Source organism: Corvus hawaiiensis, chromosome 20 (genome assembly GCF_020740725.1).
Source record: "Corvus hawaiiensis isolate bCorHaw1 chromosome 20, bCorHaw1.pri.cur, whole genome shotgun sequence".
NCBI classification, from domain to species: Eukaryota; Metazoa; Chordata; class Aves; order Passeriformes; family Corvidae; genus Corvus; species Corvus hawaiiensis.
The window spans coordinates 5024741-5051901 of NC_063232.1; the positions used below are offsets into that span (position 1 = coordinate 5024741).

Here is a 27161-nt window from a genome sequence, read left to right on the forward strand (position 1 = left end):
ATCTACCAGTATCTGAAGGAGCTACAGGGCAGGCAGAAAGAGACTCTTCGTCAGGCACTATAATCATAGGACAAGGAGTAGTGGGTTCGGACTGAAAGAGGGTAAATTTAGTTAGCTGTTGGGAAGAAATTCTTCTCTGTGAGGGTGGTGAGGCCCTGGCACAGGGTGCCCAGAGAAGCTGTGGCTGCCCCATCCCTGGAAGTGTCCCAGGCCAGGTTGGATGGGGCTTGGAGCGACCTGGGATAGTGGAAGGTGTCCCTGCCCATGGCAGGGGGGTGGAACAAGACCGTCTTTGAGGTCTCTCCCGAGCCAAACCGTTCTGTGATTTAAGGAGATTTAAGTTGCTGGTGGCAACAGGGAGACCTCTGGCAGCACTGCAGGGAGGGAGACGTATTGGGAACCCCAGTCTTGAGCTGAAACAAGTAACACCATGCAGTTTACACCTCTTGAGAGAACCTAAAGAAGCAGCTATAGATGAAAATGAGTTGATCCCAAAAAACCTGAGGGCCCGCCAGGAGACCCTGCCAGCAGCACTGCTGGGAAGACTGCGGTACTGCTCTGGGAAGCCCGGCCTTAAAGCTGAAACAGCACCGCGCGGTTTACACCTCTTGAGAGAACCTAAAAAAAAAAAACCAAAAAGCCACCAGCCCAAAAAACAGGCGTTTTCGTTTAAAACGTCAGCGCCGACCGCGGAAAAATCGTGAGGGCGGCGCGCGCTGGCTGAGGGAGCCGCGGGGCGGGAAAAGGCGGGCGGGCCCCGCCCCGCGCGCGGAGGTGACGCAGCCGTTGCCGCAGAGACGAACCGCCCCGGCCCCCCCGCCGGCCCGGCCCCCCCGTCCCGGTGCGGCGCGGCTCGGCTCGGTTCGGTCCATCCCGCGGAGCGGCCCCGGGACGCGCCTCCTGTCACCTTCAACGGCGCTGGCCCGGGCGGGAGGCGCGCGGCGGCGCCGCCATGGTGCTCATCAAGGAATAGTGAGTGCGGGGAGCTCCCCCAACCACGGCCTCCTTGAGCCCCTCCGGTCACCTCCGTCCGCGCCCGGGGCCTGGCGCGGTGACGGCCGCGGATGGGCGGCCCGGCCTTGTCCCGCACTGCGGCCGCGGAGAGGGAGGGAGGGAGCGGGGAGCGCCGTGAGGGCCGCGGCGGCGGTGGGGGCGGCAGTGAAGGTCACGGCGGGGCGGGGGCCGCGGCTGTCGGCGGGCAGCGGGTCCGTGTGGCCCCTCTGCGGCTCCGCGGGGCCTGGCCGGTGCCCCAAAGGCCTCCGCGGGTGGCTGGCCCCGCACCGGCTGTGCGGGGTGGGTGTTGGCGGTGCCCGGGTGCCGAGGGCCGAGCCGGTCCCGGGGGTTTCTGTGGGAGGTCTGAGGGAGGCAGGGGCGTCTTGCCTCCTGCTCCTTGTAACGGAGCAAAGTGTCAAGTCTGGGTTTGATCCCCCTTCCGCCTTTGGCCGTGTAATCTGCAAGGAGGGACTCCCAAGAATGTCAGAGACAAGGTAGCTCCAAAATATTTTTGTGTGGGGAAGCCTCACCTTGGAGTTCTTCGCTGACCCTGAGGCTGCTGCGGTAGTCCTGCCCTGCGATGGGGATGAAAGGGTGGAAAACTGGCTGGACATGAGGGTGTGTAACTATTAGTCACGTTGCTTGTCACAGTCCTTGGTTCAGCAGCTTTGTGCTCGCTAACGTGGATATACTCTTGGACCGGTGCACTTTGGCTGGGTGTCTTCAAAGCTGTGCATGCTCTGCACAGTTATTTCCTGAGTTCTTAAGGTTAACTCAAGTGCATTCCCAAGTTAAGTGCATTCCATCATTTTAAACTTCTTTTGGCTGATGGAAGAGGCTTGCTGTTTGTTTTTTCTTTCTCCCCTTATAAAAGATACCTGTGATCCCAGTGATAAAGTGGGTTTTCAGGTCTTCTCTTAGACACATTTACCTACATGACTGTGTCCTCCTTACAGGAATTATTTTGCAAGATTATGGACCATGGTGTGGATTTAAATATTAAAACTGTGTTGAGGGTTGTACTTATCCTTGTAGTTGTCTCTATACTTGATTAACGTTTTTTCCCCTCAATCCTTAAAACCCTGCTATTTTTATCCAGACAATAGGAGTGTAGAATTCAAGAGCAGCAGCAGCGGAGCTGCTCTTTGTAACACAGAGACACCATTACCTTCTGTGGTGTTAAACTGGATAGCAGGCAGAAACCTGGGCTAAGTCCTTAGTTCCAGGTGCATGAAAAGATAACTAACTCCTTCTACAACATCTGTTTTGTTGATATTTTCCTGTGAATTTATTACTTTCCCTCTTATAGCACCTTGGCTGGGTTATCATGTATCTTTTTCACGCTTCTGCTCACAATTCCCTTGCCCTGTACCACAGTAAAGCTCATTATCAGTGAGCTGTGCTGTAAAGGTGAGAACATATGTACTTCGAATTTTCAGATTTCTGACGGTATGAGCAGTTCATTTTCATGACTTTCACTTCCAAAAGTCGTTTTACTCAACATTATTTACCTCATCATATCAGCATGTCTACTGGTCTTTCACACAGCCTGTTTCAGAAGCAATCTGTGAAGTGTAAATGTTAAGAGTAAAGGTTAAAAGACCAGAATTACTACATTGGTTTCCTTTTACAGGTTTCCATTTGTATTTTCAGAAGGCTCTCTAAACCTTTTTAGTGTTGCCATTACACTGTTTCTTTTCTTCTCTTTGTTTTGTCCTTAGTAAGACATATGTGGCTCTAAGGACAGTCAGGGTTGCTACTGGACTTTCCAAATGAACATTTATTTTTGACTTTCTGAGATTCCCAGCCACCTCTAACAGTTGCACGTTCTGAGTTGTGTCACTCTGTTGGCTCAGATTTAAGTATTGCTGATGTTGTATGATGAAATTGCCCATTTTACATCCTATTTGAGATGGTTTTTGCTGAAATCTCATGTTCCAGGAAGCAGTTGTTTAAGGCATATTGAAACCACTTGTTTTGGTGTGAGCTGGCTATTTGCTTTGCTATTACTGTTTTGCTGTTATTTATGTTAGTTCTGGTTGCATGCAGGTAATTGCTGCCTTCCTACTGTAGGTGCTAAAAATCTAAATGATCTGTAACTTCTTGTCATCTGAGCAGATTATTCTTCCATCTCTGTGACCCGTTGTCACACCCTCCCTAGTAAATCAGGTGGGTTTTATTATGTGCTCCGTAAGTATTTTAGGAGCTGGTACAGAAATAGAGCAATATAACCAAAACCTGATGTCACATTTTATTATCAGACGAGTCTGTATCATCATTTCTCTACAGCTGCTTGTCCTGATGGTTATGCAGTGATGACTTTAACATTTTCATTTGATGTCCTGTCAGACTTTCAGACTTATCTTGCCTTTCTATCCATCCGTGCTACAGATAAGCTGCCTGGATTTCGTTCATTTGTTTGCATTTTTTTGGTGTCAGGGTTTTTAAATGCTGGCTGGAGTCTTGCTTGTTGTCCTTATGTTGATTTAAACTGCCTTGGAAGACCTTGAGGAGAATCAGAGTGTGGAGACTCACTTCCCTTTCCTGTAAAGTGACGATAATGCCACTGACTCTCTCTGCAGCTGTACTTCCCTTTGCTGTCATTTGAGGCAGATTTTAATCTAACAGGGATCTTAAATGTTCCTCACCATTTTCAGGCCAACCTCATCATATAGTTTCTCATAAGTTGAGCAAGTTCTGTCCTAAAGTTAGGAATCTTTGTTCACATTGCTGCTTCTGTGAAGCTTTTCCTCAAGATCCTCTTGAGTTGTCTTCCTCCTTCCTCCTTTTTCACTTGACTACCTATAAAGTTTTTTCACCCCCGCCTTCTTGGTTTGCTGGGCTGAACCAACTGTAAACCACTGATCTTCTTTGTGTTTCTGTTTCTCCATTGATGAACATTGAACTCTAAGATAATGATTCAGATTTAGTGTCTTCCAGTTTCCTGAGTGGAATTCCATTCACTTACATCAATGTTTTACACCAGGTTTTCTAAAGAATAATGTTTTCACTCCATTCCAAATAAATTGTTTCTTCCCTGTTTCTTGGTCTTTCACCTTTATTTATCATCCAGTCCCTCCTTTCATTCTTACTGCACTTTTATCCAGGTAACTAACCCAACATCATGTTTGATGGCAAAGTCTACCTGTGAAAATCTATTTCCTTTTTTTTTTATCCTCCGTTACACCATACTGGTGTTGGTCCTCTTCCCTCTTGCCTTTCAGCAGGTATTTCCAGGAAACAATATGTAAAAGTCAGTAAAACAATTGTAGTTCAGTGTATCCTGCCAGTAAGTGGCACATGAATTTCCATTAACTGATCAAATCCCATTTAAAAATTGCTTTTACTTCCTATGTTTGGCAAGGAATGCCATGTCTTCAGTAGACATGATGTAAAGAAGCACACGTGATTTGGTCTAAAATTTGTTGCCTAATGATTGTTTTGTTGTAAAACAGTCACTGTTCCTTCTCCATTCACTTTTTTACACCATTCATGATCTCTAAAACTCTTCCATACCTGAACCTTTTAGCTGGTTTTTCTCCAAGCTGAAAGGCCAAGTCTTAACTGCTTTCCTCTCACACAAAAGCTTTTTCCCATCTCCAATCATCTTTTTTAACTTCCTTCACTTTTTCTGTATCCTCTTTGAGATAAATTGACCAGGACTATGTGCAATATTCAAGATGTTGGTACATGGGAGATTATAGTGATATAATTGTCTTGTTGTGTGTGTGTGTCTGTATGTGCTGTTCCAGTTTCTAATATTGGGTTTACTTCTGAACTGCCACTGAGCTGATGTTTCCTGCTTCTTTTCTATAAAGACACAAGATATTGGCAATAACTAACTTGGGGCTCATTAACCCCATGTGTTTGGTGAAAATGAGTCCCTGTAGTGCATTATTCTTTTTTTTTTTAATTGACACTGAACTTCATTTGCAGTTCTCAGTTGTTCTTTCTGCAGTGCTTTACTTGTGACAGCAACACTTCATGCTGATTGCAATCTTGCATAATCTGTAATCTTTTGCCCCTATTGCAGTTTGTTCTTTTGGTAAAGTGTAAAAAAAAAATTCTATTTTCACCACTATTGCTTTTTAAAAATCTGTTTATTAATACAGAGGACTTTTTTTCCTGATTGTGTCCTAGTTTCCTTGAGACTAATTCCCAAAGAATTGGGAATTCTTCCGCCCACGGTAGCTATATCCATTTCCTGTCTGTGTCTTGCTTTGGTTCCTTGTTCAACATCATCCTTGCTGAAAGCAGAAGTCAAACGCAGATCCAGTTTTGGAGAAGGTCTTAACAAGCATGTAGTTCTGTCCACTTTAAACTGATTCTTTTCCCAAAAAATCTGTGTGACTTCAGGCAGTTTTTGCTGTGTTGTCCAGTCAGTTGATTCTCAGAAGCATTCAGGAAACCACAATAAATAAAATTGACTCGTATAAAGCAGTGGCAGCATCTTCCTCTGCAGTGAGCTCTGAGAAAGCTTTTCCTCTGCTGTTTCCTGCTGGTTTGGGACATGTGAGCGAATCGTGCAGTGCCTTGTGGCTATTGCAGATCTCTGCAGAATTGCTGAGGCCCACAGAAACCCCCACAGCAACTTGATGAGGAATAAGATGGGATTGCTGACAGGATGGAGTGAGAGGGAACACCATTGGGTTGATGCTGTGTAGGTTTGTAGGCCAGTGAAGTATCACCAGTGAGCATCTATTGAATTCCAGAGTTTTAGGAGAGGGTTGCAGTTATGCTCTATCATGTATTGGTTCTTTTTGAGGTTATTATATAAATAGTCTTTGGCCTAAGGAGTACTGGGTGGATGCTGGAATACTGGGGGCAGAGGAGAGCTGTGCAGGCATTGCTGTGAAGAATGTGGGAATTTTGCAGCTGCAGGGATATTTGCTAATTTCTGTCTCTGTGTTCCCTTCCAGCCGCGTTATCCTGCCCGTGTCTGTGGAGGAGGTAAGTTCTTTGCTTCTTGCTTCCTTGCTTTAGGACTGTAAATAAACCTGTGATCAAAGCAGGTTCTGTGAACAAAAACTGGAAAATGCAGGGTGTCTTCAGGAACCCCTGGGAGCTGTTACTCATTCACCGCCATTTTGACCAGATAATTGTATTAAGTCTGAGGGTACCAATCATCTCTCTTATAAAATACTTTCAGATATGCTGATTATAAATCTTGACTTGTCAGGCTGTTTTCAAGCACAGTTTCCTTTTGATTAGTACTATTGTTCTTTTCTATTTTTTTAACATGAAGGGGAAGCTTTAATAGAAATTTAAGTCACCCTTTAAACTGTGTTTTGCTGGAACTCTTTTGTTTTAAATTCTTAGGTGAAGATCAAGAATTTCTTGTGACTTAGGAGGCTGGTATAGGAAAAGGACTCTTTAAGACCTGTCCTGTTTAGCTCTTACATACAGAAACATTTCTTTTTGTTTAGATAAAGCTTGAATTGAGAGAAGAAGTGTAGTTTCTATTGGACAGGGTGATTTTCATCACCTAACCAACCATGGAATAGCTGTGCAGACTCTGTGACTGTTTCCCTCCTGTTTCCTGCGAGTTGCAGCTTGCCTTTCTTTCCTCCCTCCTGCACTGAACACCACTCCTGCAAAGAATCTGACCACAGAAATGTTTTGAGTTTTTTAATCTTTATCCTACCAAGGTAGAAATTGAAATAACTGAGTCTATAGCACTTCCATAGCAGATTCCTTCTTCTGGATGTGTTTTTTTTCCTTGTGATCCTTGGCTGTAAGCCTTGGGTTTATGAACTGTGATCAAGGCCTTGTTTTAACTCTTAGGGAGAGCTGTGATAACAGCACTCTTGTTCATTTTTCTTTCCTCTGAATATAGCAGCTACTGTGGCGTAGACAGTGGTGGGTTGGCTCATGGCAGCACTTTTTTAAGCACATCCCTTTTATAACTCTCACTCTTTTGACAGAACACAGTTTAGAACTTCATGTAGTGCATTCCTGCAGCCATGAGACTGGCTAGTAAAACAAAAGCAGTGTCTAAGCTGAGTTTCTTGTTCCTGTGGCTCTGTCTGCTGTGACAGATATCAGATGCTGACAGAAAGCCTAGACCTCTGATCAGAGAGTGGTTTTGGATCTGTGTTCTGTGTTAGCACAAGAACAAAGCTGTTAATGCCAGAAGTTCTGTCTGTTCCTGTAGCTTTTATGCTTTCTGCATGAATCTGTTTAAAGCAGTTCTAACAGAAGTCAGACTGAAGTGTTAAGAGTAGGGAAGTTTGGATCTTTTATTGTGCCTGAGTGCCACTTACAAGAGCAAGTGCTTGACAAAGGAAGGAATAACATGATAAGCTTTATCAAGTAAGCAAAGGATGCAGACTTGCAGGTTAGAGAAAGCTGTGGGTAAATGGCAAGTTACTCAAGCTCAATGGACAGAAAGGACCTTCCTGAATAACAGGAACCCTGCCTTGTAGTGATATGGCTCCTTGGTATCAATCTGTGTAAACAGAAAGTCAAAGCATCAGTATACAGATTGTTTCTGTGAGGGGGTTAGACTGGATGGATCCCAACACGGGGTTTTCCTGAGTTCTCTGATACTGGGATTAGCCTTCATCCAGTTAAAGCGAGTCCCTCGCTGTGCTCTCGTCACTCCCTGGCTGTTCAGAGCCTTGTGTGTAAACTGCCTGTGTGGAAAACTGAGGCCTTGGGCTGTAGATAAATCTGTCAGTCTCTAGCAACCTCCTTGCCTGAGGGTGCCCTGGGATTATATGTTTTAGGATGTCTATTGCTCTACTCTAGGTCCAGTGCTTGGCTTGTGGAGAGACCCCCAACCTGACCACATCGAATTTCTCCCCAAACTTGCACATTGTCACCATGTCCCATGAGTGATGTCGGTTTCCAAGGTCTGGTGTTTTTCCTGTGATAGGTCAGATTTCAGGAGCCAGTTCCCTGAGCAGAAAGGGTTCTAAAGTTCACTTAGCTTTGCCTATGTACCTGGGTGTGGTTAAAAAGAAAGGTTCTTTCCAGTACTGACTCAGAGGATGACTACTGCTTTGTTTATTGCTTCATCCCCCTTCCTGTGTGGAAAGATGCTGACACATCTTTGCATCGCTTGGTCACTGCACTGCTGTGTGTTCTACAAACCAGCTGTTAAACCTTCATTGCTTTCAAGGATTTCCTTGTGTACAAAACTCTTAAATAGGGCTCTGGAGACTTGTTACTGCTCTTGACTGTGTAGCTGCTCATGAAGCATCTCTGGCTAACAGGAGGAATTCTGATTTCACTTTTATGTAGTTGATTTTTGCTCAAAAGGCTTAAGAGTTCACACCTTTTGCATGCAAATTGCTGGCAAAAGTCTGATGCCAATGTGTAAGATAGGGAATGAAATTAATTGTAAATTTGAGACGTTGTGAAAGGGTTGAGGGAGTCTTCTGTGAGATTCTGTGATATGCCAGGGATTCTACATTCAGTCTCCACCCTTAGCAAATGGATCTTAACCCCAACAGTATGGAATTCAAGAGAAAACTAGTGATCAGGAAGGCATTAGGGAGCTGTGACTTAATCAACACAGAGATCAGTGCTGCTTAGTTAGCCAAGATGGGAATTAAACGGTGCAAGAGAAGCCCCGGTGATGACTAAAACTCGAAAGCTGGGATGTGGGAGTTAGACTGTAGCAGTCTGTCTTCTTCATGGAAATCCTGCCAAAATGTGGTCCTGCTCAAGTGCAGGCTGCAAGCTGCACTGCTGTGTTGGTTTATCCATTGTCCCACTGCAGGGAGCAAAGGGAATCTCCTTGTTGTGTGTTGGGTGCCAGGCTTTGCTCCCGTTCTCTGACCAGCGTTGCCTCGCACGGTGCCAGCTTGGGGATCGTGGACTCGTGTGGGTGTCTCTGCCAGCTGCCACTGAAATGCTGGTATGGATTAGAGCTTTGTGTACACATTCTGTGCTGCCTCTTTGTTCCTTTCACATAGGAAGGAGCTTGCCAAACACAGAGGAATCTTATTAATTGCGTTCAAAGCGGCTTTCAGGAAAACAACTGCTCTTGAAGATGGTTATGTTGAGATCAGGCCTGCTGGAGGAAATTTGGTGCAATGAAGATATTCTCTCAGCTGTGTAAGAGGTCTTTGACAGAGAGCAAGAGGGATAACTTCTTGCAGAAGAGAAGAAGGGTTTTTTGAGCTCTCAGGTCTGTCTGGAGTCCAGATTCATAGAGCCAGAATCTGTTTCTCTGTTTACCTTTGCAGGGAGATGATGTGGTGTTTGCTCATTGGGACAGTTTTATTTGGGCCTCTTTCTCTCTTATCAATGCGATTAAAGGCTCAGAAATAACAGGGAAGTTTAAATGGTGAAGATGTTAAACCAAAGGGTTTATCTTCTTAGTGTCTGAACTTTGACCCACTTATTTGAAAGGGAGAAGGAATGAATAAGAGGCTGTTACTAAGAGGAATTAGTTTGTGCTCCTGGAGATCTGTCCTGGGACTTGCTGCAAAGCAGTCAAAGCCATTCAGTCCTCCCCTCTAATCCTGTAGTTACCAAACTCATAATAAACTCTGTTCTATGAGTATTTGTGTGACTCTTACTCTGCTAAAGCAACTTTGCTTCTAAGGTTTCACAACTCTCATGTTTTGCTCTTCTGGAGGGAGGTGAGTGTTCTGCTTTGTGTGGATCATATGTAGGGAGTCATAAGGAAAGCAGTGTGGTGTGTGAAATGTCAGAAGTCAGAGACTTCTACTGCAGCCCAAAATCCAAACTGAAACTCAACCTGCTGTGACAGTGCAGGAACTGTCCAGCCAAGTGAGGGCTGCTCATGTAACCTGCGCCAGGACCTTCTGGAGAGAACCAGCAGAGCTGCTGCTCTTAGCTGGAAAATGGTCTGATTTTTGTTCTTCCCCACATTAACTGAGGCCAGGACATCTAGCCTTGTTACTCTGGCTTGCCATCTACTCTTCCAGTAGGAATAAATATTTCCTTAGCCTTTGTTGGCACCAGATGGTACAAAGTACCAGAGAGCTTTGGGTACTGTTGTTATTTTGGATGCTCTGACAACAAAATTTAACGACTGTAGAAATCTTCCTTCATTGCAGAAGATGTTCCAGCCCAGTGAAGTATTTCTGGGTTCTCAGCTCTGAGCTGTATTCTACTTTTCCAGGCTGGGTTTCAGAAGTGCTGTTCCTGTTTCTGATGCAGAGCCTTATGCTGTGGAAAAGGAAGATGGCCTGAACAGTGTTGCATTGCTTTGTAGTTATGTTAGGGAATTTTTTTGGGTTTTGGTGGTTGTTTTTAAATTTTTTTTAATCATTGCACTTTTGGTGCCAAACACTTTGTGGATTACCCTTTCAGATTGCCTCCCTGTACTGTTGCCTTTGGCAACAGTTGCTGTTTTGCTCACTTAAGAGTTCTGAAGACTTAACTCTGTTAAGTTAGAACTCTTCCTTTTAACTTAGTGGTTTAACTTTGTCATCCTCAAACTTTGCTCATCTAACTTTGCCTCAGAGAGACCTGTGTGAATTTTCTTCATTTGATCATGTTTCTTTTGAGCTCTGCATCCCCTTTTTCGGCTCCAAGAGGCAAGAGTGTATTAGTCTTTACATCTTCTGCAGAAGAGAATGTGCTCTTTTGTTCATTTTCTTGATTTTTCCTCTGCTCTGCCCTGGGAAACATTTGTGAATGCCTCTTACAAAAGAAATTGTATAGTATCAAGTACTTTAAGTGATTTCTGGGAAATAATGCTGCCAAGTGCGTGTCTGTAAGAGACTGGGAAATTATCTTAGGGTAAGAATTTTACTGTATGTTGAAATTCTGTGCTCTCCCTGCTAGTAGTTTAAGCTTCTGGCTAAGAGGAAGTGTGATATAGAGGAAAAACAACACAACCCACACCAAAGGTAATAGGAAAAATAATAGGGGGAGCAGTGATAACATAGATCAACTGGTCATCTGGGACACTGGCTCAGTTATTTCATTAGATAAAGTTTTCAGAATAAAAATACCTTTTTTACGTAAGGCTTCATACTCAGTTGTTTGAACTGCACGTGGGGGATGCTCATCTTTGACCCTCAGGGGCTCCTAAGCTGTGCACATTTAGCAAGTTTGTTTCTTGGAGCACTTAAATCAGGTGGTGCAAGTAACCTTTGTCTTCTGTCTCTCTCCTGAAGTTTGTCACTCCCTTCCCTCTTACCCTGCATTTTGTAAAAAAGCTTGATGTGAATTTCTTTGGGGCTCTTCTGGATGCAGTACTGTGTGCTTATTGATTCAGGACTGGCAGTGCCTTATTCTCCACTTTTTGGGGACACCTGTGTGCCGAAAAGAGTGAAACCCAATGGATTTTGCTACAGTGTGCCCAAGGTCATCTGTGTTTTCTTTCTTTCTGATGCTCCTTTCATCTTTTCTGCTTTCTCCTGATTTTGTGTTGGTTTGGATCTTGAGATTGAAGGGTTAAAGGTAACTATCTTATTGGCAGTGCTTTCCTCCTAACTACCACTCAAGCTTTCTATCTCAAATGAAATTAAATGAGCTGCTTATCTGCCCATACAAGTGGATGTTCTTTTCTTTGCCCTCTCCCCGGGTAATAAATTTGTCCTTGGCTTCTTCTGGCAAAGTTATTACTTCTGCTAAATTATAGCTATGGTAATAATGTGTCTTTAACTTCTCCAGTATCAAGTGGGGCAGCTGTATTCCGTGGCAGAAGCCAGTAAAAATGAAACTGGTGGAGGTGAAGGAGTGGAAGTCCTGGTGAATGAACCCTACGAAAGAGATGGAGAGCGTGGGCAGTACACACACAAGATCTACCACTTACAGAGGTATGGGAACCCTTTCATTCCCAGAGTTGGGCAAGAGGAACCAGAGGAAGATGTAATAGGGTTGAAGCAACTGTAAATCACAGATTATGTAAAGGCTGAAAGATGCAGAGGTAAGGCAGGAGTATAACAGCACCTGGCAGTGAGAATCACTGGGACATCCACCCACCCCTGTAAACGTGGCTGTTGTCCTAAAAAAAATGTGGCTTTGAGCTTTTCAAAGCAAATCTGATCCTGCCACCCAGTATTTTCATACTTGAATTTGGCTAAAGAACAAAATACCTCCTAGATTTCAACCTCCTAATTTTTTTTTTCATTTTTTTATCTTTCATTGTGCAAAGAAGGTTTATATTAACACGTCTGATTTGGCATCTCTGGAAACACTGTAATGGGGTTGGGGAGAGCCCTACCAATTCCAGAAGTGTGCAAATCTCTAGTGTTTGCATTCCAGGTGATGTCCTGCCTGTCTCAGTCTGGGCCACAGTTCTCATTCCATGTAGTGCTTATCGATGCCTTTCTTCTTATTTCCAAATTCTGCAGCAAAGTGCCAGCATTTGTGAGAATGCTGGCCCCTGAAGGAGCTCTGAATATACATGAAAAAGCGTGGAATGCCTATCCCTACTGCAGAACTGGTGAGTGCCTGAGGAAGGACTCTGGATTCTGCCTTTTTGGTTTCTGGGGGCAGGGGGAAAAGGTAGGAGGAGATAAGGAAAGACACAACCAGTGGAGAAGCTGTTTCAGCTCTTCAATCTTGGATTTCTGTTCTCTAAGCCTTTTTTGTGGTGAGGAAAAGCAAAATACAGGAGTTAAAAGAACTGCCCCTGTTTGATGTGCTGCTAATGAGTGACAGAGGAAAACAACAGACCGAGAAATAGATGTTGGTCCTCCTAAAGGAACAGCTGTGTAACACTAATGAAATAAATACACGAGGGGTGATTTTATGTGCTCAAGTGCAGCATAGCCCGGGTGGGAAAAAGTGGAAGATGGAAGAGGGGAACAGGGTAGATCTCAGCTGCCTCTTGCTTAGTGCATTTGAAGGGAACAAGTGTTAAGTGTTGGGTATCTGCTCACTTGCAGGATCTGAGGTCAGTGAGGGTTGAACAGAGAATGCTGCAGTTGAAGTGAATCCATCTGTAAAGGCAGGGGTGAGGCTCTGGAAGCTGTGTGAAGTGGTGAAATAATGTCAAACTCATTTTCTACAGGAGTGGTTAGTATTTACTTACTGAAGTTACCAACCACAGTGTTTAGCCACTACAGCTTCTCTGGTCTTCACTGCTATAAACTGAAAATTTGACTTTGCCTCCAAACTCAAGTAGTGCTTTTGGCATCATTTTATGCTGTTTGTATCTCTGAAGGACACATTTTCTGCTAGTTGGTAGTGGTACAGTTGCTATGGGAACTAGACAATTAAAAATTCCAACTGTTCTTGAAACTCAATATATAAAAAAACCCCTTTTTTTTTGACAATTTACTTAAGTGAATTTTAAATGAAGCATTTTAAAGGGAAGGGAAAGCTTTGCAGTGGGAGAGGATAGTGTTACTTCAGTCTGTGAAATTACATGCAGCAGTCTAGTGGAATGGGTATTTCGAATACAAAATTCAGATACTGCCATCAACTTTAGAATAAATTTGTAATGTCTCACATAAGATGTGGAAACAAAGTTGTTTGCAACCTTTCTAATTTTTATGCAGTTTTCTTGCTGCATGTTACTTAAATTAGTTAGTAAATGTCTAGTTTATTTCCATGTTAAGCCCACTGAACTGATTTAAATGCCTGGCTGTATCCTCCTCCTCTTTTCCTTCTCCACCAATTTCTGAAACAAAGGTATGGAGATACTTGTTTTGTTATTCTTAAGCTGCTTATCCTTCAGTTACACACTGCTAAAATTCTACTTAAGTGGAAAACATGGGATACTAAAATCAAGTACAAGACTTTTCAAACGGTCAAAGAAATTTCAGGTTTTGATATGCTAGAAATGATAACAAAGCCAAAAAAACCCCTGAACTGTAATAAACAGCAACATAATATGAGATAAAAAGTGCTTTGTTGTGGGGGTTGGAGCAGAAGGCACTTTTGATGCGGAGGCTGATAAATCTGTTTAGAGAATCTGCCAGCCTGACATGAAGCAAGAAAAGCTTGGAAAAGTTGCTGAAACCTTCCCTTGCTAGGATTGGGCAGGAGGGGAGAACCCATGGATGTGAGAATCCATGGATGTGAGAACCCATGGACGTGAGAACCCATGGATGTGAGAGCCATGGACGTGAGAGCCACGGACGTGAGAGCCACGGACGTGAGAGCCACGGACGTGAGAACCCATGGACGTGAGAGCCACGGACGTGAGCACCCACGGACATGAGAGCCACAGACGTGAGAACCCATGGACGTGAGAACCCATGGACGTGAGAACCCATGGACGTGAGACCCACGGACGTGAGAGCCACGGACGTGAGAGCCACGGACGTGAGAACCCACGGACATGAGAGCCACAGACGTGAGAACCCATGGACGTGAGACCCATGGACGTGAGAGCCACGGACGTGAGAGCCACGGACGTGAGAACCCACGGACGTGAGAACCCACGGACGTGAGAGCCACAGACGTGAGAACCCATGGACGTGAGACCCATGGACGTGAGACCCATGGACGTGAGAGCCACAGACGTGAGAGCCACAGACGTGAGAGCCACAGACGTGAGAGCCACAGACGTGAGAACCCATGGACGTGAGAACCCATGGACGTGAGACCCATGGACGTGAGAGCCACAGATGTGAGAGCCACAGACGTGAGAGCCCATGGACGTGAGAACCCATGGACGTGAGACCCATGGACGTGAGAGCCACGGACGTGAGAACCCACGGACGTGAGAACCCACGGACATGAGAGCCACAGACGTGAGAACCCATGGACGTGAGACCCATGGACGTGAGACCCATGGACGTGAGACCCATGGACGTGAGAGCCACAGACGTGAGAGCCACAGACGTGAGAACCCATGGACGTGAGACCCATGGACGTGAGACCCATGGACGTGAGAGCCACAGACGTGAGAGCCACAGACGTGAGAGCCACAGACGTGAGAACCCATGGACGTGAGAACCCATGGACGTGAGACCCATGGACGTGAGAGCCACGGACGTGAGAGCCACGGACGTGAGAACCCATGGACGTGAGAACCCACGGACATGAGAGCCACAGACGTGAGAACCCACGGACATGAGAGCCACAGACGTGAGAACCCATGGACGTGAGAACCCATGGACGTGAGAGCCACGGACGTGAGAGCCACGGACGTGAGACCCATGGACGTGAGACCCACGGACGTGAGAGCCACAGACGTGAGAGCCACAGACGTGAGAACCCATGGACGTGAGACCCCATGGACGTGAGACCCCATGGACGTGAGACCCACGGACGTGAGAGCCGCGGACGTGAGAGCCACGGACGTGAGAACCCATGGACGTGAGAACCGCGGACGTGAGAGCTGCGGACGTGAGAACCCACGGACGTGAGAACCCACGGACGTGAGAACCCACGGACGTGAGAACCCATGGATGTGAGACCCATGGATGTGAGACCCATGGATGTGCTGTGGGGCTGCCTTGGGCGTTACCCTTTTCCTTTGGATGCACTCGGGTGTTTTGGTCAGATGTGAGGAGCCTTGGATGCCCTGGTGTGAATCTTTGGGCAGCAGAACATGCTGTGCTGGCTTAGAGCAGCCAGGCTTTCAGCCCTCTCACTAGAATCTGAAATTTAAGAGCCAGGGACCCAGCAGGAACTAAACCTGCATGTAGGAGTTGCTGGGGCTTCTGCCTGTGCCCTCCTGTCTGAGGTGGTGTTGCTGTGCTCTCCCTGGGGCACTGCTTGCTTGCACATCAGCTGTTGCACAGAGCCTTCTAAACTGGAATAAAGCAGTGCTTTCACTTGATTGTGCCTCGTGGTATGTTTTTTTTAATTATATGAGATCATCCTTCTTAGATTTCCCTATATCTCTTCTGAAAAGCTCAATTAATATGCATATTATGGGCCATTATCAAAGCGGTACTGCAGATTGAGGGAATTTAAATGCCTAGCTTATAACTTTCTGCAATTCTGCACACTTGTTTGTGCTGTAATATGTTGGTTTTATGTACTTTGAATGGAAGCCTTGCCTAGCTCCTTTGAGGGTATAAACCATAAGTGAGGTGGTGGTTGTTGTATGGTTTCACAACTTCTGCAGTAAAAATGAAGTGAGGATTGCCTAATGGTTTTACCTGTGGGCTGGTGCCAAGGGGAGCAGTGTTCTTCTCTGCAGTCTGACTTAAATATTAATGTTGCTTAAATGTTTTTAGAAAAGCAATTTGATGTGTGTTCCCAACTCTGAGTGTAACCATGGCCTGTGGCCAAATGTCAAGAAACTGAGAAGTTGTAACTGCAGTTGAAACGTGTAGGAGTTGCTGCTGTAGTGCCTCTAGAAGCAGGTCTTAATTTGTAGCCAGCTGAGCATTGAAGTTTGAGTGGACATTTCTGAAGAGATTAATTTGTTTACTTTACAAATGAGGAGTCTTCCCTGCAGGGAAGAAGTTATGGAGGCAAAGGAACCTGTTTGGAGGCAGCTGCATAGTCACAGCACATAGTCATGGCAAAGTGGGAAGGCCCTGGTTTATAATTATTGCTGGTTTATTCAGTATTTTGTTGGGACTAGCAGGAAAAAAACCCCACTTCCTTCTTGCAGAAATAATGAAATGTTCCTTGAGATGAAGTTCAGCCTTTGAAAAGTTAGCCTTAGCTCTGCCTTCTTGTTCTCTCCTTCCAGCCCAACATGTCAGTCTAAATAATTGGCTTTCTGTAAAATTGCTGTAAAAAGCAATTTTCACATGCTATGGGGTTCAGAACAGTCCATGCCCAGCAGTGGGTAATTAAGGCAGCTGGATGTGCATGATAGGTGATTTGGGATGGTAACTGTCTCCAGAACGTTGGGTTGGAAACTCAAAAATTGTTACAGTACCTTTAAAACCAAATTGCTCCTTAATCAAGCCCTCATGTTAAACTTCAGAACAGACCAGAGAAGTTCAACTCCAGCTTCAGACTTCCTTCTGCTTGAGTAGAATTGCTCAGGTAGAGCAGATGCTGACTGTTACAGGATCTTTAATTGCTTTTCTGTGTTGAATAATTGAGCCTCACTGTCCGGGGAGTTCAGTTACCACGAGCAGCAGAGATGCAGAGGGTCTGGTTACTCCAGGCAGGTCTGCACCGGCCTGAAATCCAGCATGGGTTTCCTTTGGAACTACAGAGAGGCTTCTTATCTGCAAGCTGAGAAAGGATTGGTAAAATGCTGTCAGCTGAACATACTTATTCCATCTTCTCATCCAGCTGGCTGCAGGCCAGGGAGTACAAGTGGCAGTACATAATTAATTGCTGCTCCTCTGGGTTTCTCCTAGTCTGAGAATTTCCAGAGGAGAAGGGGGTGAAGTTAGCTGGGTTTTATCAGCTTCCATGTCTTTTCCCTCAGAGGTACCAGCAGTGCCCTGGGAAGCTGAAGCTGTCCCTGTTTGGCTGAGAGTGGGAGGAGGGCAATGGTTGCTGTACAGTCTTTTTTCACTAAAGTACTGTGTCTCTTTCTTTTCATGTGTTGATTTCTTGGACCAGTAATTACAGTAAGTATTGCTTTTACTGATGATCTATGGAATAATGTCTGAAATGAAGTGTTCTGGTGTTCAGCTCTTTAACGTGAGCTAAAGGCACTTCAGCCTTTATCATTTTAAGATCACATGGATTAACCCCCATTACCAACTCTGGTGTATCCACAGACCCTTTGTGACCATGGACAGAGACCTGTCTGTGCTGCAGCAATGGGAAAGAACCATTGCCTGGGTAAACGGAATAAAAACCAGTTAGCTCATGCCGTGCTGTCTCTTTGAGGAGTCTCTTTTCTGTATTTGATGTTTCCTTTCTACATGCTGACTGTTTCACTGGCTTGTGCTTTTGTTTCTGCTCCCCTGAGGGAGGATAGGGTTACCTTTGGGAGTCCTTTGCTACTCACAGTAATAGTGAGAAATGGAAAGTGTTCTGCTTACTTGGCAGAACTGTGCTTCTTGTCCCTTCCCAGTGTCAAAAGCTCTCAGCACATCAGTTTGATACTGTTATTAATTTGAAGAGTTGCATCAAAATATGTACTCAGTGCTAGATTAGTAATCTCTTTGGAAAGACAGTTCCTGCCTAGCTAACTTATGTTACCCCTTCTAAACTCTAAATAGAGTGGCAGATATTGTCCTTTAAAGAAAAAGCTGTTTATAAACTCCAAATGCTTCACTAAAACAATAGAACTTATGGGGTTTTTTTTGGTGAGCAGCTTGTGGTTTATTTAATCTTAAGTAATTAATGATCAATCAATTTTGCTGAAAGCAATGATCTGATTGCAAATAATACTGAAATTCCCTAAGTCAGACCCCAGTAAAATGGAGGGTTCATTCTTTGAATGATTCAGTTCTTTGAGTTGACTCTCCTAATGCTTATCTGTGTAATAAGAAGACAAATTCTATATCATAAGAATAACAAGAAGCTTTATTTTGATGACAGAATGAGTATATGAAGGATGACTTCCTGATCAAAATTGAAACCTGGCATAAATCAGATCTTGGAACACAAGAGAATGTAAGTACTTGTGTCGTGTGTTTTACTCATCTCTTTAATGTCACAGTGCTGCTTTCTGTGCTGGATTAGAGAAGTGCTGTGTGGAACTGTCTATTCACTGTGGTCCTGCATTTCAGATATTTGTCTCACTACCAAGGCAGAGACTCCCTTCTTGTTGGCTTCTCACATAAACTGAATAAAATTGACCCCCAAGCACTTGTTCTGTGTGAGCACCTTTGCTTCTTTAGAAACTCTCCCATTGTGTGCTTACCAAGGGGAGCACTGCATTTCCATCTGGCTTTATGTTTTCTTAGAATGGGAGTGTTCTGTCACTGAACCAGCTCCTTGAGTCTTGTTGTTTCCCTGCAGGTCCATAAACTGGAGCCAGAGGTATGGAAGAGTGTAGAAGCCATTTATATAGACATTGCTGATCGGAGCCAAGTACTCCCCAAGGTATGGTAGGTGGGTAACAGCTCCCTCGGGGGGGAGGCCTTGTGCTAAAAGAGGGGATCATGGATAAACTGTGTTTTCAGGGATGGTCACAGGTAGCAGGACAAGTGAGAGGATGGAAAGAGGAGGAAAGGCGTTCCTTAAAACTACTCATGCAAGCCAGAGGAAAAGCTCTTTTAAAAACTGTGTCAACACTGCCTGGAAAATGTGTTGCCTGGGCATGTAACTGTATTTCTACAGCACTGCAGCTGGCTAAAGTGCTTGAATAGCAGGAAATGGCACTCCCCTTTCCATACAGGATCTCTCTTAAACTTCCCCCTTTTTGATACCGACCCCTGGCTTCACAAGTGTACCTGGAAATGGTGTAGCTAACACTTGGTTTTAAGAATCACTACAGTTACTGTGGGAAAGAAAGGAGTGTTTCTGTACTGTACTGGGAAGAAAAATCAGCTGCACAAAAATGGAATGTTGCTTGAGTTTCCTGACTTTCAAACAGTGTTTGATACCATTCTCATGGTGATACTGTGAGTCTGACTGTACTTTCCTTCTAGTGAGCAGCATGTGAACATCACAGTGATACAGTGCTGTGAAAAATTCTAGAGAGCACAGCTCCAGAGCATAGCTGCTTTCTGTAACAGCAGTGTTTAGCTCCCAAAGAACAAGGGGTTACAGGAAACATATCCTACAGACCTTCTGATAGCCTTACAGAGGTTGTATCAGTTTGTTACCACTTATTCATAGGTCTAGGACACAGCACAGGGGGGAGAAATATTTCCTTGAAGTGTCTGACCTAATGTTGAGGTCTGAAAACAGTAGCTCTTGAGAAGGCAGAGGTTATTCTTTGCCCAGGAAAATAAATCCTTCATGTGAGAGATCAGCTGGATAACAGTAGAATAATTTATGTTTAATCTTTGTGTCTGTCCAATAGGATTACAAGGCAGAAGAAGATCCAGCAAGATTTAAATCTGTCAAGACTGGACGTGGACCTCTGGGTCCCAACTGGAAGGTTTGTATTGATGGGTTCAGGAGCTGTAGCAACTTGCATGACTGAAGTACAGATACTGGGGTTTGGAGCCAAAGGTACATCTGGAAAACACTGGAATCTTCCTTCTGCAGAAGGAAATGCAGAACTCAGCACTGAAACTGTTGTGGTTTTAAAATAAGTGAGAGAGCTTGGTACAAAGAGTTTGAGTTCCAGGAACTCTCCAGAGCTGTCTGGTGCTCAGCCCAAGGGTTCACCCAAGAGGATTTAAGTATGAAATAGCTCAGTAATGACCAGCAGTGTTTAACCTTTCACTGAAATCCTTGGAATCTGAAGACATTACAAGTGCAGATCTAATACCAGTCTTTAAAAGGGACCCTGAGTGGGATTTGGGGAGCTACTGGTGTGGAGGTCTGATTTCTAGCAGGCACACGTGGCAGAAGCTGAAGTTGATATGATTCACTTGGGAAAAATGGTTATGGCTCCTGTAATAGGAAATAGGAAACCTAATGGAGTTTTCTTTAAGGCTTTATAATCATGACTCAGATGATATAATCTAATTCCAAAATGTTTTAGATAGGGACTTTATCAAGAGACTTTTAAGGAAGCGAAGTAGTCGTCGTATAACAGTGAGGATACTGAAAGACATAATTTTAATGGAAGAAAAAGGAGACAACAGAGGAGAGGAAGGAGTAGTCTGTTCTCAAAATGGAGGGAAAGCCACCTGTGAAGGAAACGAGGGTCTATTTTCATCATGCTCTTCTATACCCTGGAAAAAGGGTGAGCAAAGGTGTGACAAAACTTGTCCATAAAAAATAAGCAAGATATAAGGATGCAAGAGGATTGTGGGGAATTGTGGAAAGACTTCATAGCTAGGACTGAAGGAGCTGCTTTCCTGGAGACGTTCAGCCAAGGGCTTAATGTGAATATCTTTGTGTCTTTGCAGAAGGACCTGGGGAAGCAGTCAGATTGTCCATACATGTGTGCTTACAAGCTGGTAACAGTCAAGTTCAAGTGGTGGGGTCTGCAAAATAAAGTGGAGAACTTTATACAGAAGGTATGTTCTGTGATGAGGAGAGATGTGGAAATGGGACACGTTTCATCACCCACCTGCTGTAGCAGTCAATGCCTCTGCCTGAAATTCTGCAGTCAGTTAAAGTTGGGTTCAATTTGCTGCTAATCCAAGGGCAGGGCTGGCTGGTTGTTGTGTGAACTGGCTATGGAACGTTGTCACTCTAATGTGTCAAGGTAAATTGGCTGGTTTGTGTTGTTTAATAGATCAGAATGGCAGTCACTTCGTAGTTGATTTGTGAGTGATGGGGTGATGCATTTATACTGGAATTACATTGCTTAAAGGCAAAACATTTTTTTGTGGGGAGATAGCTCCAGCTATTCGATCCTGATCAGCTGAGGATCTTTCTAGCAAGTCCTGGAGCTCTAGTCATGCTTTCCTCTCCCAGTCTGCTGCATGAAAAACTTGTGTTAAAAAATAAGCAGATGGTGGGAAACTTTATTGACTTTAAACAGAAATGGTATCTTGAAAAGAGCTTTTTTGTGGCAGAGTCTATAACCCATGAGCTGCAGGAGAATGCTACACCTGGGAATGTTTGTGTGTGGTTTCTCAGACAGTGCTGTGTTCATAAAACTCCTGTGCCTTCAGATCACAGAGACTTCTCAGTGGTTAATATTGATAAACCACAGAGCCACTTCTGCAAAAGCAGTTCTCTGGTGTTACAATCTAAAGACAGCTCCAAGGGGGAATGACCACGGTGCTGCAGGATTTCAAATACCTCTAACAAAAGTCCTGAATAAAGCAGTGTCTTCAATCCCTTTCTTTTTATGAGTATCTACAGGTTTGCATCAAAGTATTCAAGCTGCTTTTGATGAGAGCAGGTATCAGATATGAAACCATAATTGATAAAACTGAAGTGTTCTTCCTTAATGAGGTCTTTCCAAGAGACTTTGTATAACCCTGTCTAATAGAATGATTTTGCCTAGCTTATCTCTTATAAAATGGAAATAAATTGCTCCAAACCTGAAGTAGCTTGTGCACATTAGTCACCTCTGCTGAAAGGTTTTCAGCTGTGAAAAACAAGTTTAGGCATTTTTTTAGGTCATTGCAAAAGGAACAAAAAACACTTCCTAACTTCCAGTTTTTAGCAAGTTAAGAATTTTAAAAATACCTGTTTTTCCTTTTTTCTGCACCTCTAGGCCAACTTTCATGCTCTAAGTAAACCCAACTTGGAGCACTTTATTCAGTCAGAACAGTACTGTCAAATCAAAGGAAACTCACTAATTCTTTCAGTGCAGTGTGCAGACTGCTGTCTAGGTTTGAGGAAAAAAAAAGACATTTCTCTGGGGATTCAGGGCTCTAGATTAGATATTCTGATAAAAGAATAAAAATGAGCTATCTCCAGTTTCCAATTGTGGCAGCTAGATGGAAAGGTGGGCGAAGGAGCTGATTCTTCAGTGTACACATCTCTGAAAATTCTTACAATCCTGTGAGCTCCATGGTAATTGCCCTGTGACTAAGCTGGTTTGTGTTTTATTCCTCCTTTTGCAGCAAGAAAAGCGTCTCTTCACAAACTTCCACCGGCAGCTCTTTTGCTGGCTTGATAAGTGGGTTGATCTGACTATGGAGGACATCCGTAGGATGGAGGAGGAGACCAAGAGACAGCTGGATGAGGTCAGTGGGAAAGCAGGGCAGGTGTGGGTTGTGTGAGAAACTGCTTCTCTCCAGCACAGCAGAGAGGAGAGGCTGCTGCATTGTCAGGGCATGGTGTGAATTGTGCTCCTGCTATTTAGGTCATGCTGTGTGTGCTTTGAATGATTGGCCATGAGTCCATCGTGCTGGCATCTCCTAATCATTATGGAATTCTCCTTCTGTTTGTTATTGAGCCAGTAAATGTATTGAACCACAGGTAATGAGGGGCTGAGTGGCAATGATTCATTTACTGCCTCAGTATCTTCTATTTGCTTTTACTCAAAGCTGAATGGTCGATTTTGTTCTCATTAATTGCTGGAAACCTGTTGAGTAAAAGGTTTTTTAGCTCTAAGTACCGTAAGCAGGTAGTAGGGGTATGTAACAGGATTCTTACTCTGAGAAACACAAGTTTGGTAGTAATGAGAACCTTGTTCCATGGTTTGTGTCCTGCCCTGCACCCTCCTCTCCCTTCGTGCCTCAGGATATTTCATTCTAGTTTCATGTTCACTCTTGCCCTTTGGGTAAGGGTTCTAAATCTGTTGCCAACCCACGGCTTAACCAGAAATGGTGCCTGCATGTGCATTTCGCAATCGCTGATTTGAGATGCTGAGATATAATCAATGTCTTACATACTGGAGGTGTTTCATACTGATAAATTTTGAGATAAGGCATGTGAGAATCAGTACTTGAACACTGTTTCCGTTTTCAGATGAGAGAAAAAGATCCAGTGAAAGGAATGTCGGCTGCAGATGACTAATATGACTCCTTCCTTGTGCACTGTAGGTATCAAGTGATTTGACAAAACTCTGTATTACTCTATTTGGTTTAAAACCCCCAACATTTGTGTGAGAAATGATCCTGTTCATAGCTTGACAGGCAAATCTGTGGTATTGATTGTTTTTATAGTTTCACTGACAGGTTGATGAGCGAGGTTTACTGCCTCGTTTCAGAACTATTCTAAAGAAATGTCTGAGTGAAAAGTGTAAGAAAAATGTGTTAGAATATTCTGTAGATTTTAGTGCTATTCTTATTTCTGTAATGCATGTGTTACTTTCCATGACTTGCAGAGAAACTTTTGTCAGTCTCAAAAAAAGTAAGTTAGACATGCAAATGCTTGGAATACAGTTGGAAATTGAACATTCCAAGCATATTTACAAGGAATTTATTTTTTCCATTGCTTGTTAACAATATTTACTAGTGGGCCAAGGCTTGGAGTAACACTTGGGCATTGTGGGAGAGCAACCATGACAATTTTAAAGCTTTTGATTTGTTTTCTTTCTATTCTGTTAAATTATGTCATCAGTTTGGGGGCTGATTTTGCCAAATTTTTCTTAGACACTGGGCAAAAATGGGGTGTAGTGTTAGAGAAGTAAGAAGGCAAAGAGAAAGAAGAGATCGTCCATTTATGTTGGGAAGAACAGGTTATTAGGGCAGTAAAATGCCGTCCTAGTTATCCTTGGAAGGAATGGGGTGGGGCAGAACCACATCCTCATGGAGTACTGACTGTTTGCCTCTGTTTGCCCTCTGTTATCTGCAGGTTTCTTGGTGGTAAGTGGAGAGCACGAGGTGAGGGAGTGTCTGAAGGGCTGTCTTTTGGTAGATATTATTTTAATTTTTGAATGCAGCTTCAACCTCTTGATTTTCTTCTTCCCCCTTTCCTCTGGCTCAGTGCTGCAGTGTAACAATGCATTGTCTGCCTGGCGACATCGTGACTCACATTTGCTCTCTCAAGGTTGTCTGACACTTGCCTTGGCACGATGCTTTTCCAAAGTCATCCTGAAACGTTTCCCTGTTGTCTCTTTGTTTCAGTTTGCAAGACAGTCGTCAGGAAGGCCCAGGGAATCCACACCCTTGACTGACGGACCATCTCTGGATCAAGCCTTTCTCTGTCCAACCGGCAGGCGATTTTAAACCTCCCATAGCTAATTCTAGATGCCCCTTAATATTGTGAGCAAATAGACAGTCTGGTACTAAGCACTCCAATGTTAACACGTGTATCCCGAGGAGTTTCCTCCTCGGAGCCGTGTGACTTAGAGATCGCTGTATTTACGACTCCTCCCTCCTCTTTTTTTCATTGTGTTCAAACCAATTTCCATGTGGCCCTGTTTGATTTCCAAGTGACATTTTTAGCTCAAATAGTCTTGTGATGTGGTGATTTAGAACTTTTGTTTTGTTTTGTTTTGTTTTTCCAAGTGGGATAAACTGCCACCTTTTTTTCTGCCCAGCCCTTCACCGTTTTTTGAATGTCTGTTTGGAGAGGGAAATTATCCATATTTAAAAGTGCAAAACTCTTCCACAAAATGGGATGCTCTCACCCTTGCTCCCAGAGGGAGCTATTTAATGGCAGGTAGTCTGAGTACAAAATGAGGACCAGCCAGAGAGTTCTTGGTTTGTGGTGAGTTGTGATTTGTGGCTTCTGCAGGGCATTATTTTGTTCTGGCTTAACACACATGAATTAAAGACTGCCCAGAAGCTGCAACCAGGCCCTCTGCTGGGGCCTTCAGCACTTACCTGTTGAGTTTCAATTTTAGAGGTCTCTCTGGCCCACGTAGCTCTGTTGTCCTCCAGCTGTGTGTGTCAGTCTTACAAAATCTTTCTTGACATATGTTGCAACTTCCTGGTTCTTTATTTATTAAGACTTCCCATAACTTAGAAAGCTGAAATGGTTTTGACTCATAATAACAATGTGATTTTCCCTGGACAAATTGGGATGTTGCAAAGGCTGGTGTACAAGCGAGGTCTTGGCATCTGGTTACATCCAGGTGCCTGGGGCGGTGGTTCTGCTCAGCAATAATATCCTTCCCATTGCAAGAATGACTAAAATATCTCCTTTTGTGCTGTAAAAAAAGCAACTTGTAAAGACCTGCAGTTTTCTAGGATATCTGTTGGTTATTATAAATCACAGAGGATATTGTTAATATAAAGAGGTCTTGTTATTTAATGAACTCAAATACTTACTGTACTTATCCTTATGTTGATATCAGCTTTAGACAATCAACTAAGCAGAACAGAATCAAGGAAATGCTGCTTTCTTCAATATGTATGAGAAAAATTCCTACTTCTTTGCTTATCCCTAAGGCCCAATGTTTGATTCTTTTTTTCCCCCCTAGTAGTAATAACTTTATTTTCCACTTCTGTATTTGGCAGCACTAACATGAAATCCTATATGCCAAACAGTCGTGGGTGTATCACCACTTTTGAGGAGTCTTTTTAGCATTCTGTAATACACTGACTCCTCCAGCCCTTCCCACTCCTGCAAGCAGGAGAGATCCTGAGATGATCCCATGCCATGCTGAACAAGGCTGTGCTGGGATCAGAGCTGTTTTCAGTGTGAGGGAAGATGGGAATGCTCTGGAGGGAGAGAAAGGCATTTGGTTTCTGGGGAGGGGGCAGTTTATCCCTTTATTTTTAGTCTGTTATTTTGCCTTACTCATGTCTAAGTGCAATAAGCTCTGAATTGTACCAGTAACTCTGGCAGGCTCTTCTCAGTGACCTCAGATGGTTCTGTGGGGTTGGGGTGGGGTTTGAGGGGTTTTAGCAATCTCACCGGGCAGAAGTAAAACAAGTTTATTGTAAAATAGGTAAAGAAACTAAATTTTAATCTTTGAGGCTATTTGGGAACAGGAAGTTTCATGACATGTTGTATAGCTGTTCCAGAAGTATTCTAGGAGTGTAGGCCCCAGTTAGAGTTCTTTCAGTTTGAAGTATTTTTAACAGAGAATTTATGCACTGACTTTCCATTTATGTTTGTTGGTTACGTTTTGAGGGATTCTTATATTTGAGGGCAACCTGAGAATACACATAGCACACTTGTTCTTTCAGTTTGTGTTATCCAAGAGGCTTTCCATCTGATGACACTAATCGCCGTGGAAGCAGATTGTAACATTCCACCATTGCAATCCTTTTTTGATCCTCTGATTTCAGAGTAAGAGCTTTTACACAAAGCTTTCCTGATTAGTGGAAAAACTTGGGCGGGGGGGGTGAGAACTGCAGGAACTTCAGCCTGAATACTCCCCCCACCTGCTCCCTGCCCTTTGTTTTCTGTCCTTCCAATTTGATCCTGAGTGAAAGCATCCCTCAGCCTTTGGATAGACAAATCCTGTAAAGACCCTTCAGTCTCGATGCTTGGTTCCTGCTAGTGAGCATAGCAAAGATCACGCAGCGTTCCCGTGCCGTATCTTCCATCAGCTTTGGCAAGAACCCCTGGACCTGCCGGCTCCCGGTGGGATCAGGAGGGGCTGGATGTGCTGGGATCGTCACTCCCATCCACACCAGGTGGGTTTGGGGGTCTGGGGGCAGCCCCCTTGCCCCAGCCTGGGTCAGGCTGGTTTGCTGACAGGGCTGCTTGCCCCCCGCATCCCGCACCCCTCTGGGTTCATCCCGCTGGGCCTCCCGCCACATCCCGACGGGTTCTTCGTGCTCTTTCCTTTGGCAACACACACTTTGTAGAATGGGTTAGATTATCTCGTCGTTTCTTTAAATGTGAGTTTGTGCCTTTTTTGTCTCCTAAATCTTCCAATACAGGCATATTGGAAATGAAATCTAATAAAATACTAGACAGAGCCTCCCGCTTCCGTCTCCTTTGTTTTGGGATTTGGATTTGAGGTCTCGGTGCCAATCCCGGGGGTGCTGTGGGTCCTCCCGCCCGCGTGGGGGCGCCCTGGCGCGGCGCGTGCC

At 44.2% G+C, this 27161-nt stretch overlaps 1 protein-coding gene across 1 annotated transcript; it reads left to right on the forward strand.

Moving 5' to 3' along the window:
- Positions 1-820: 820 nt before the first annotated feature.
- Positions 821-27047, forward strand: PITPNA (phosphatidylinositol transfer protein alpha). The gene is made up of 12 exons (XM_048324594.1): positions 821-972; positions 5913-5943; positions 11596-11741; positions 12279-12370; positions 17365-17372; positions 18295-18369; positions 18718-18801; positions 19727-19804; positions 20727-20837; positions 22344-22466; positions 23194-23263; positions 24294-27047. The coding sequence occupies exons 1-11, from the start codon at positions 953-955 to the stop codon at positions 23239-23241; spliced, it is 816 nt and encodes a 271-aa protein (XP_048180551.1). The 5' UTR covers positions 821-952; the 3' UTR covers positions 23242-23263; positions 24294-27047.
- Positions 27048-27161: the final 114 nt, after the last annotated feature.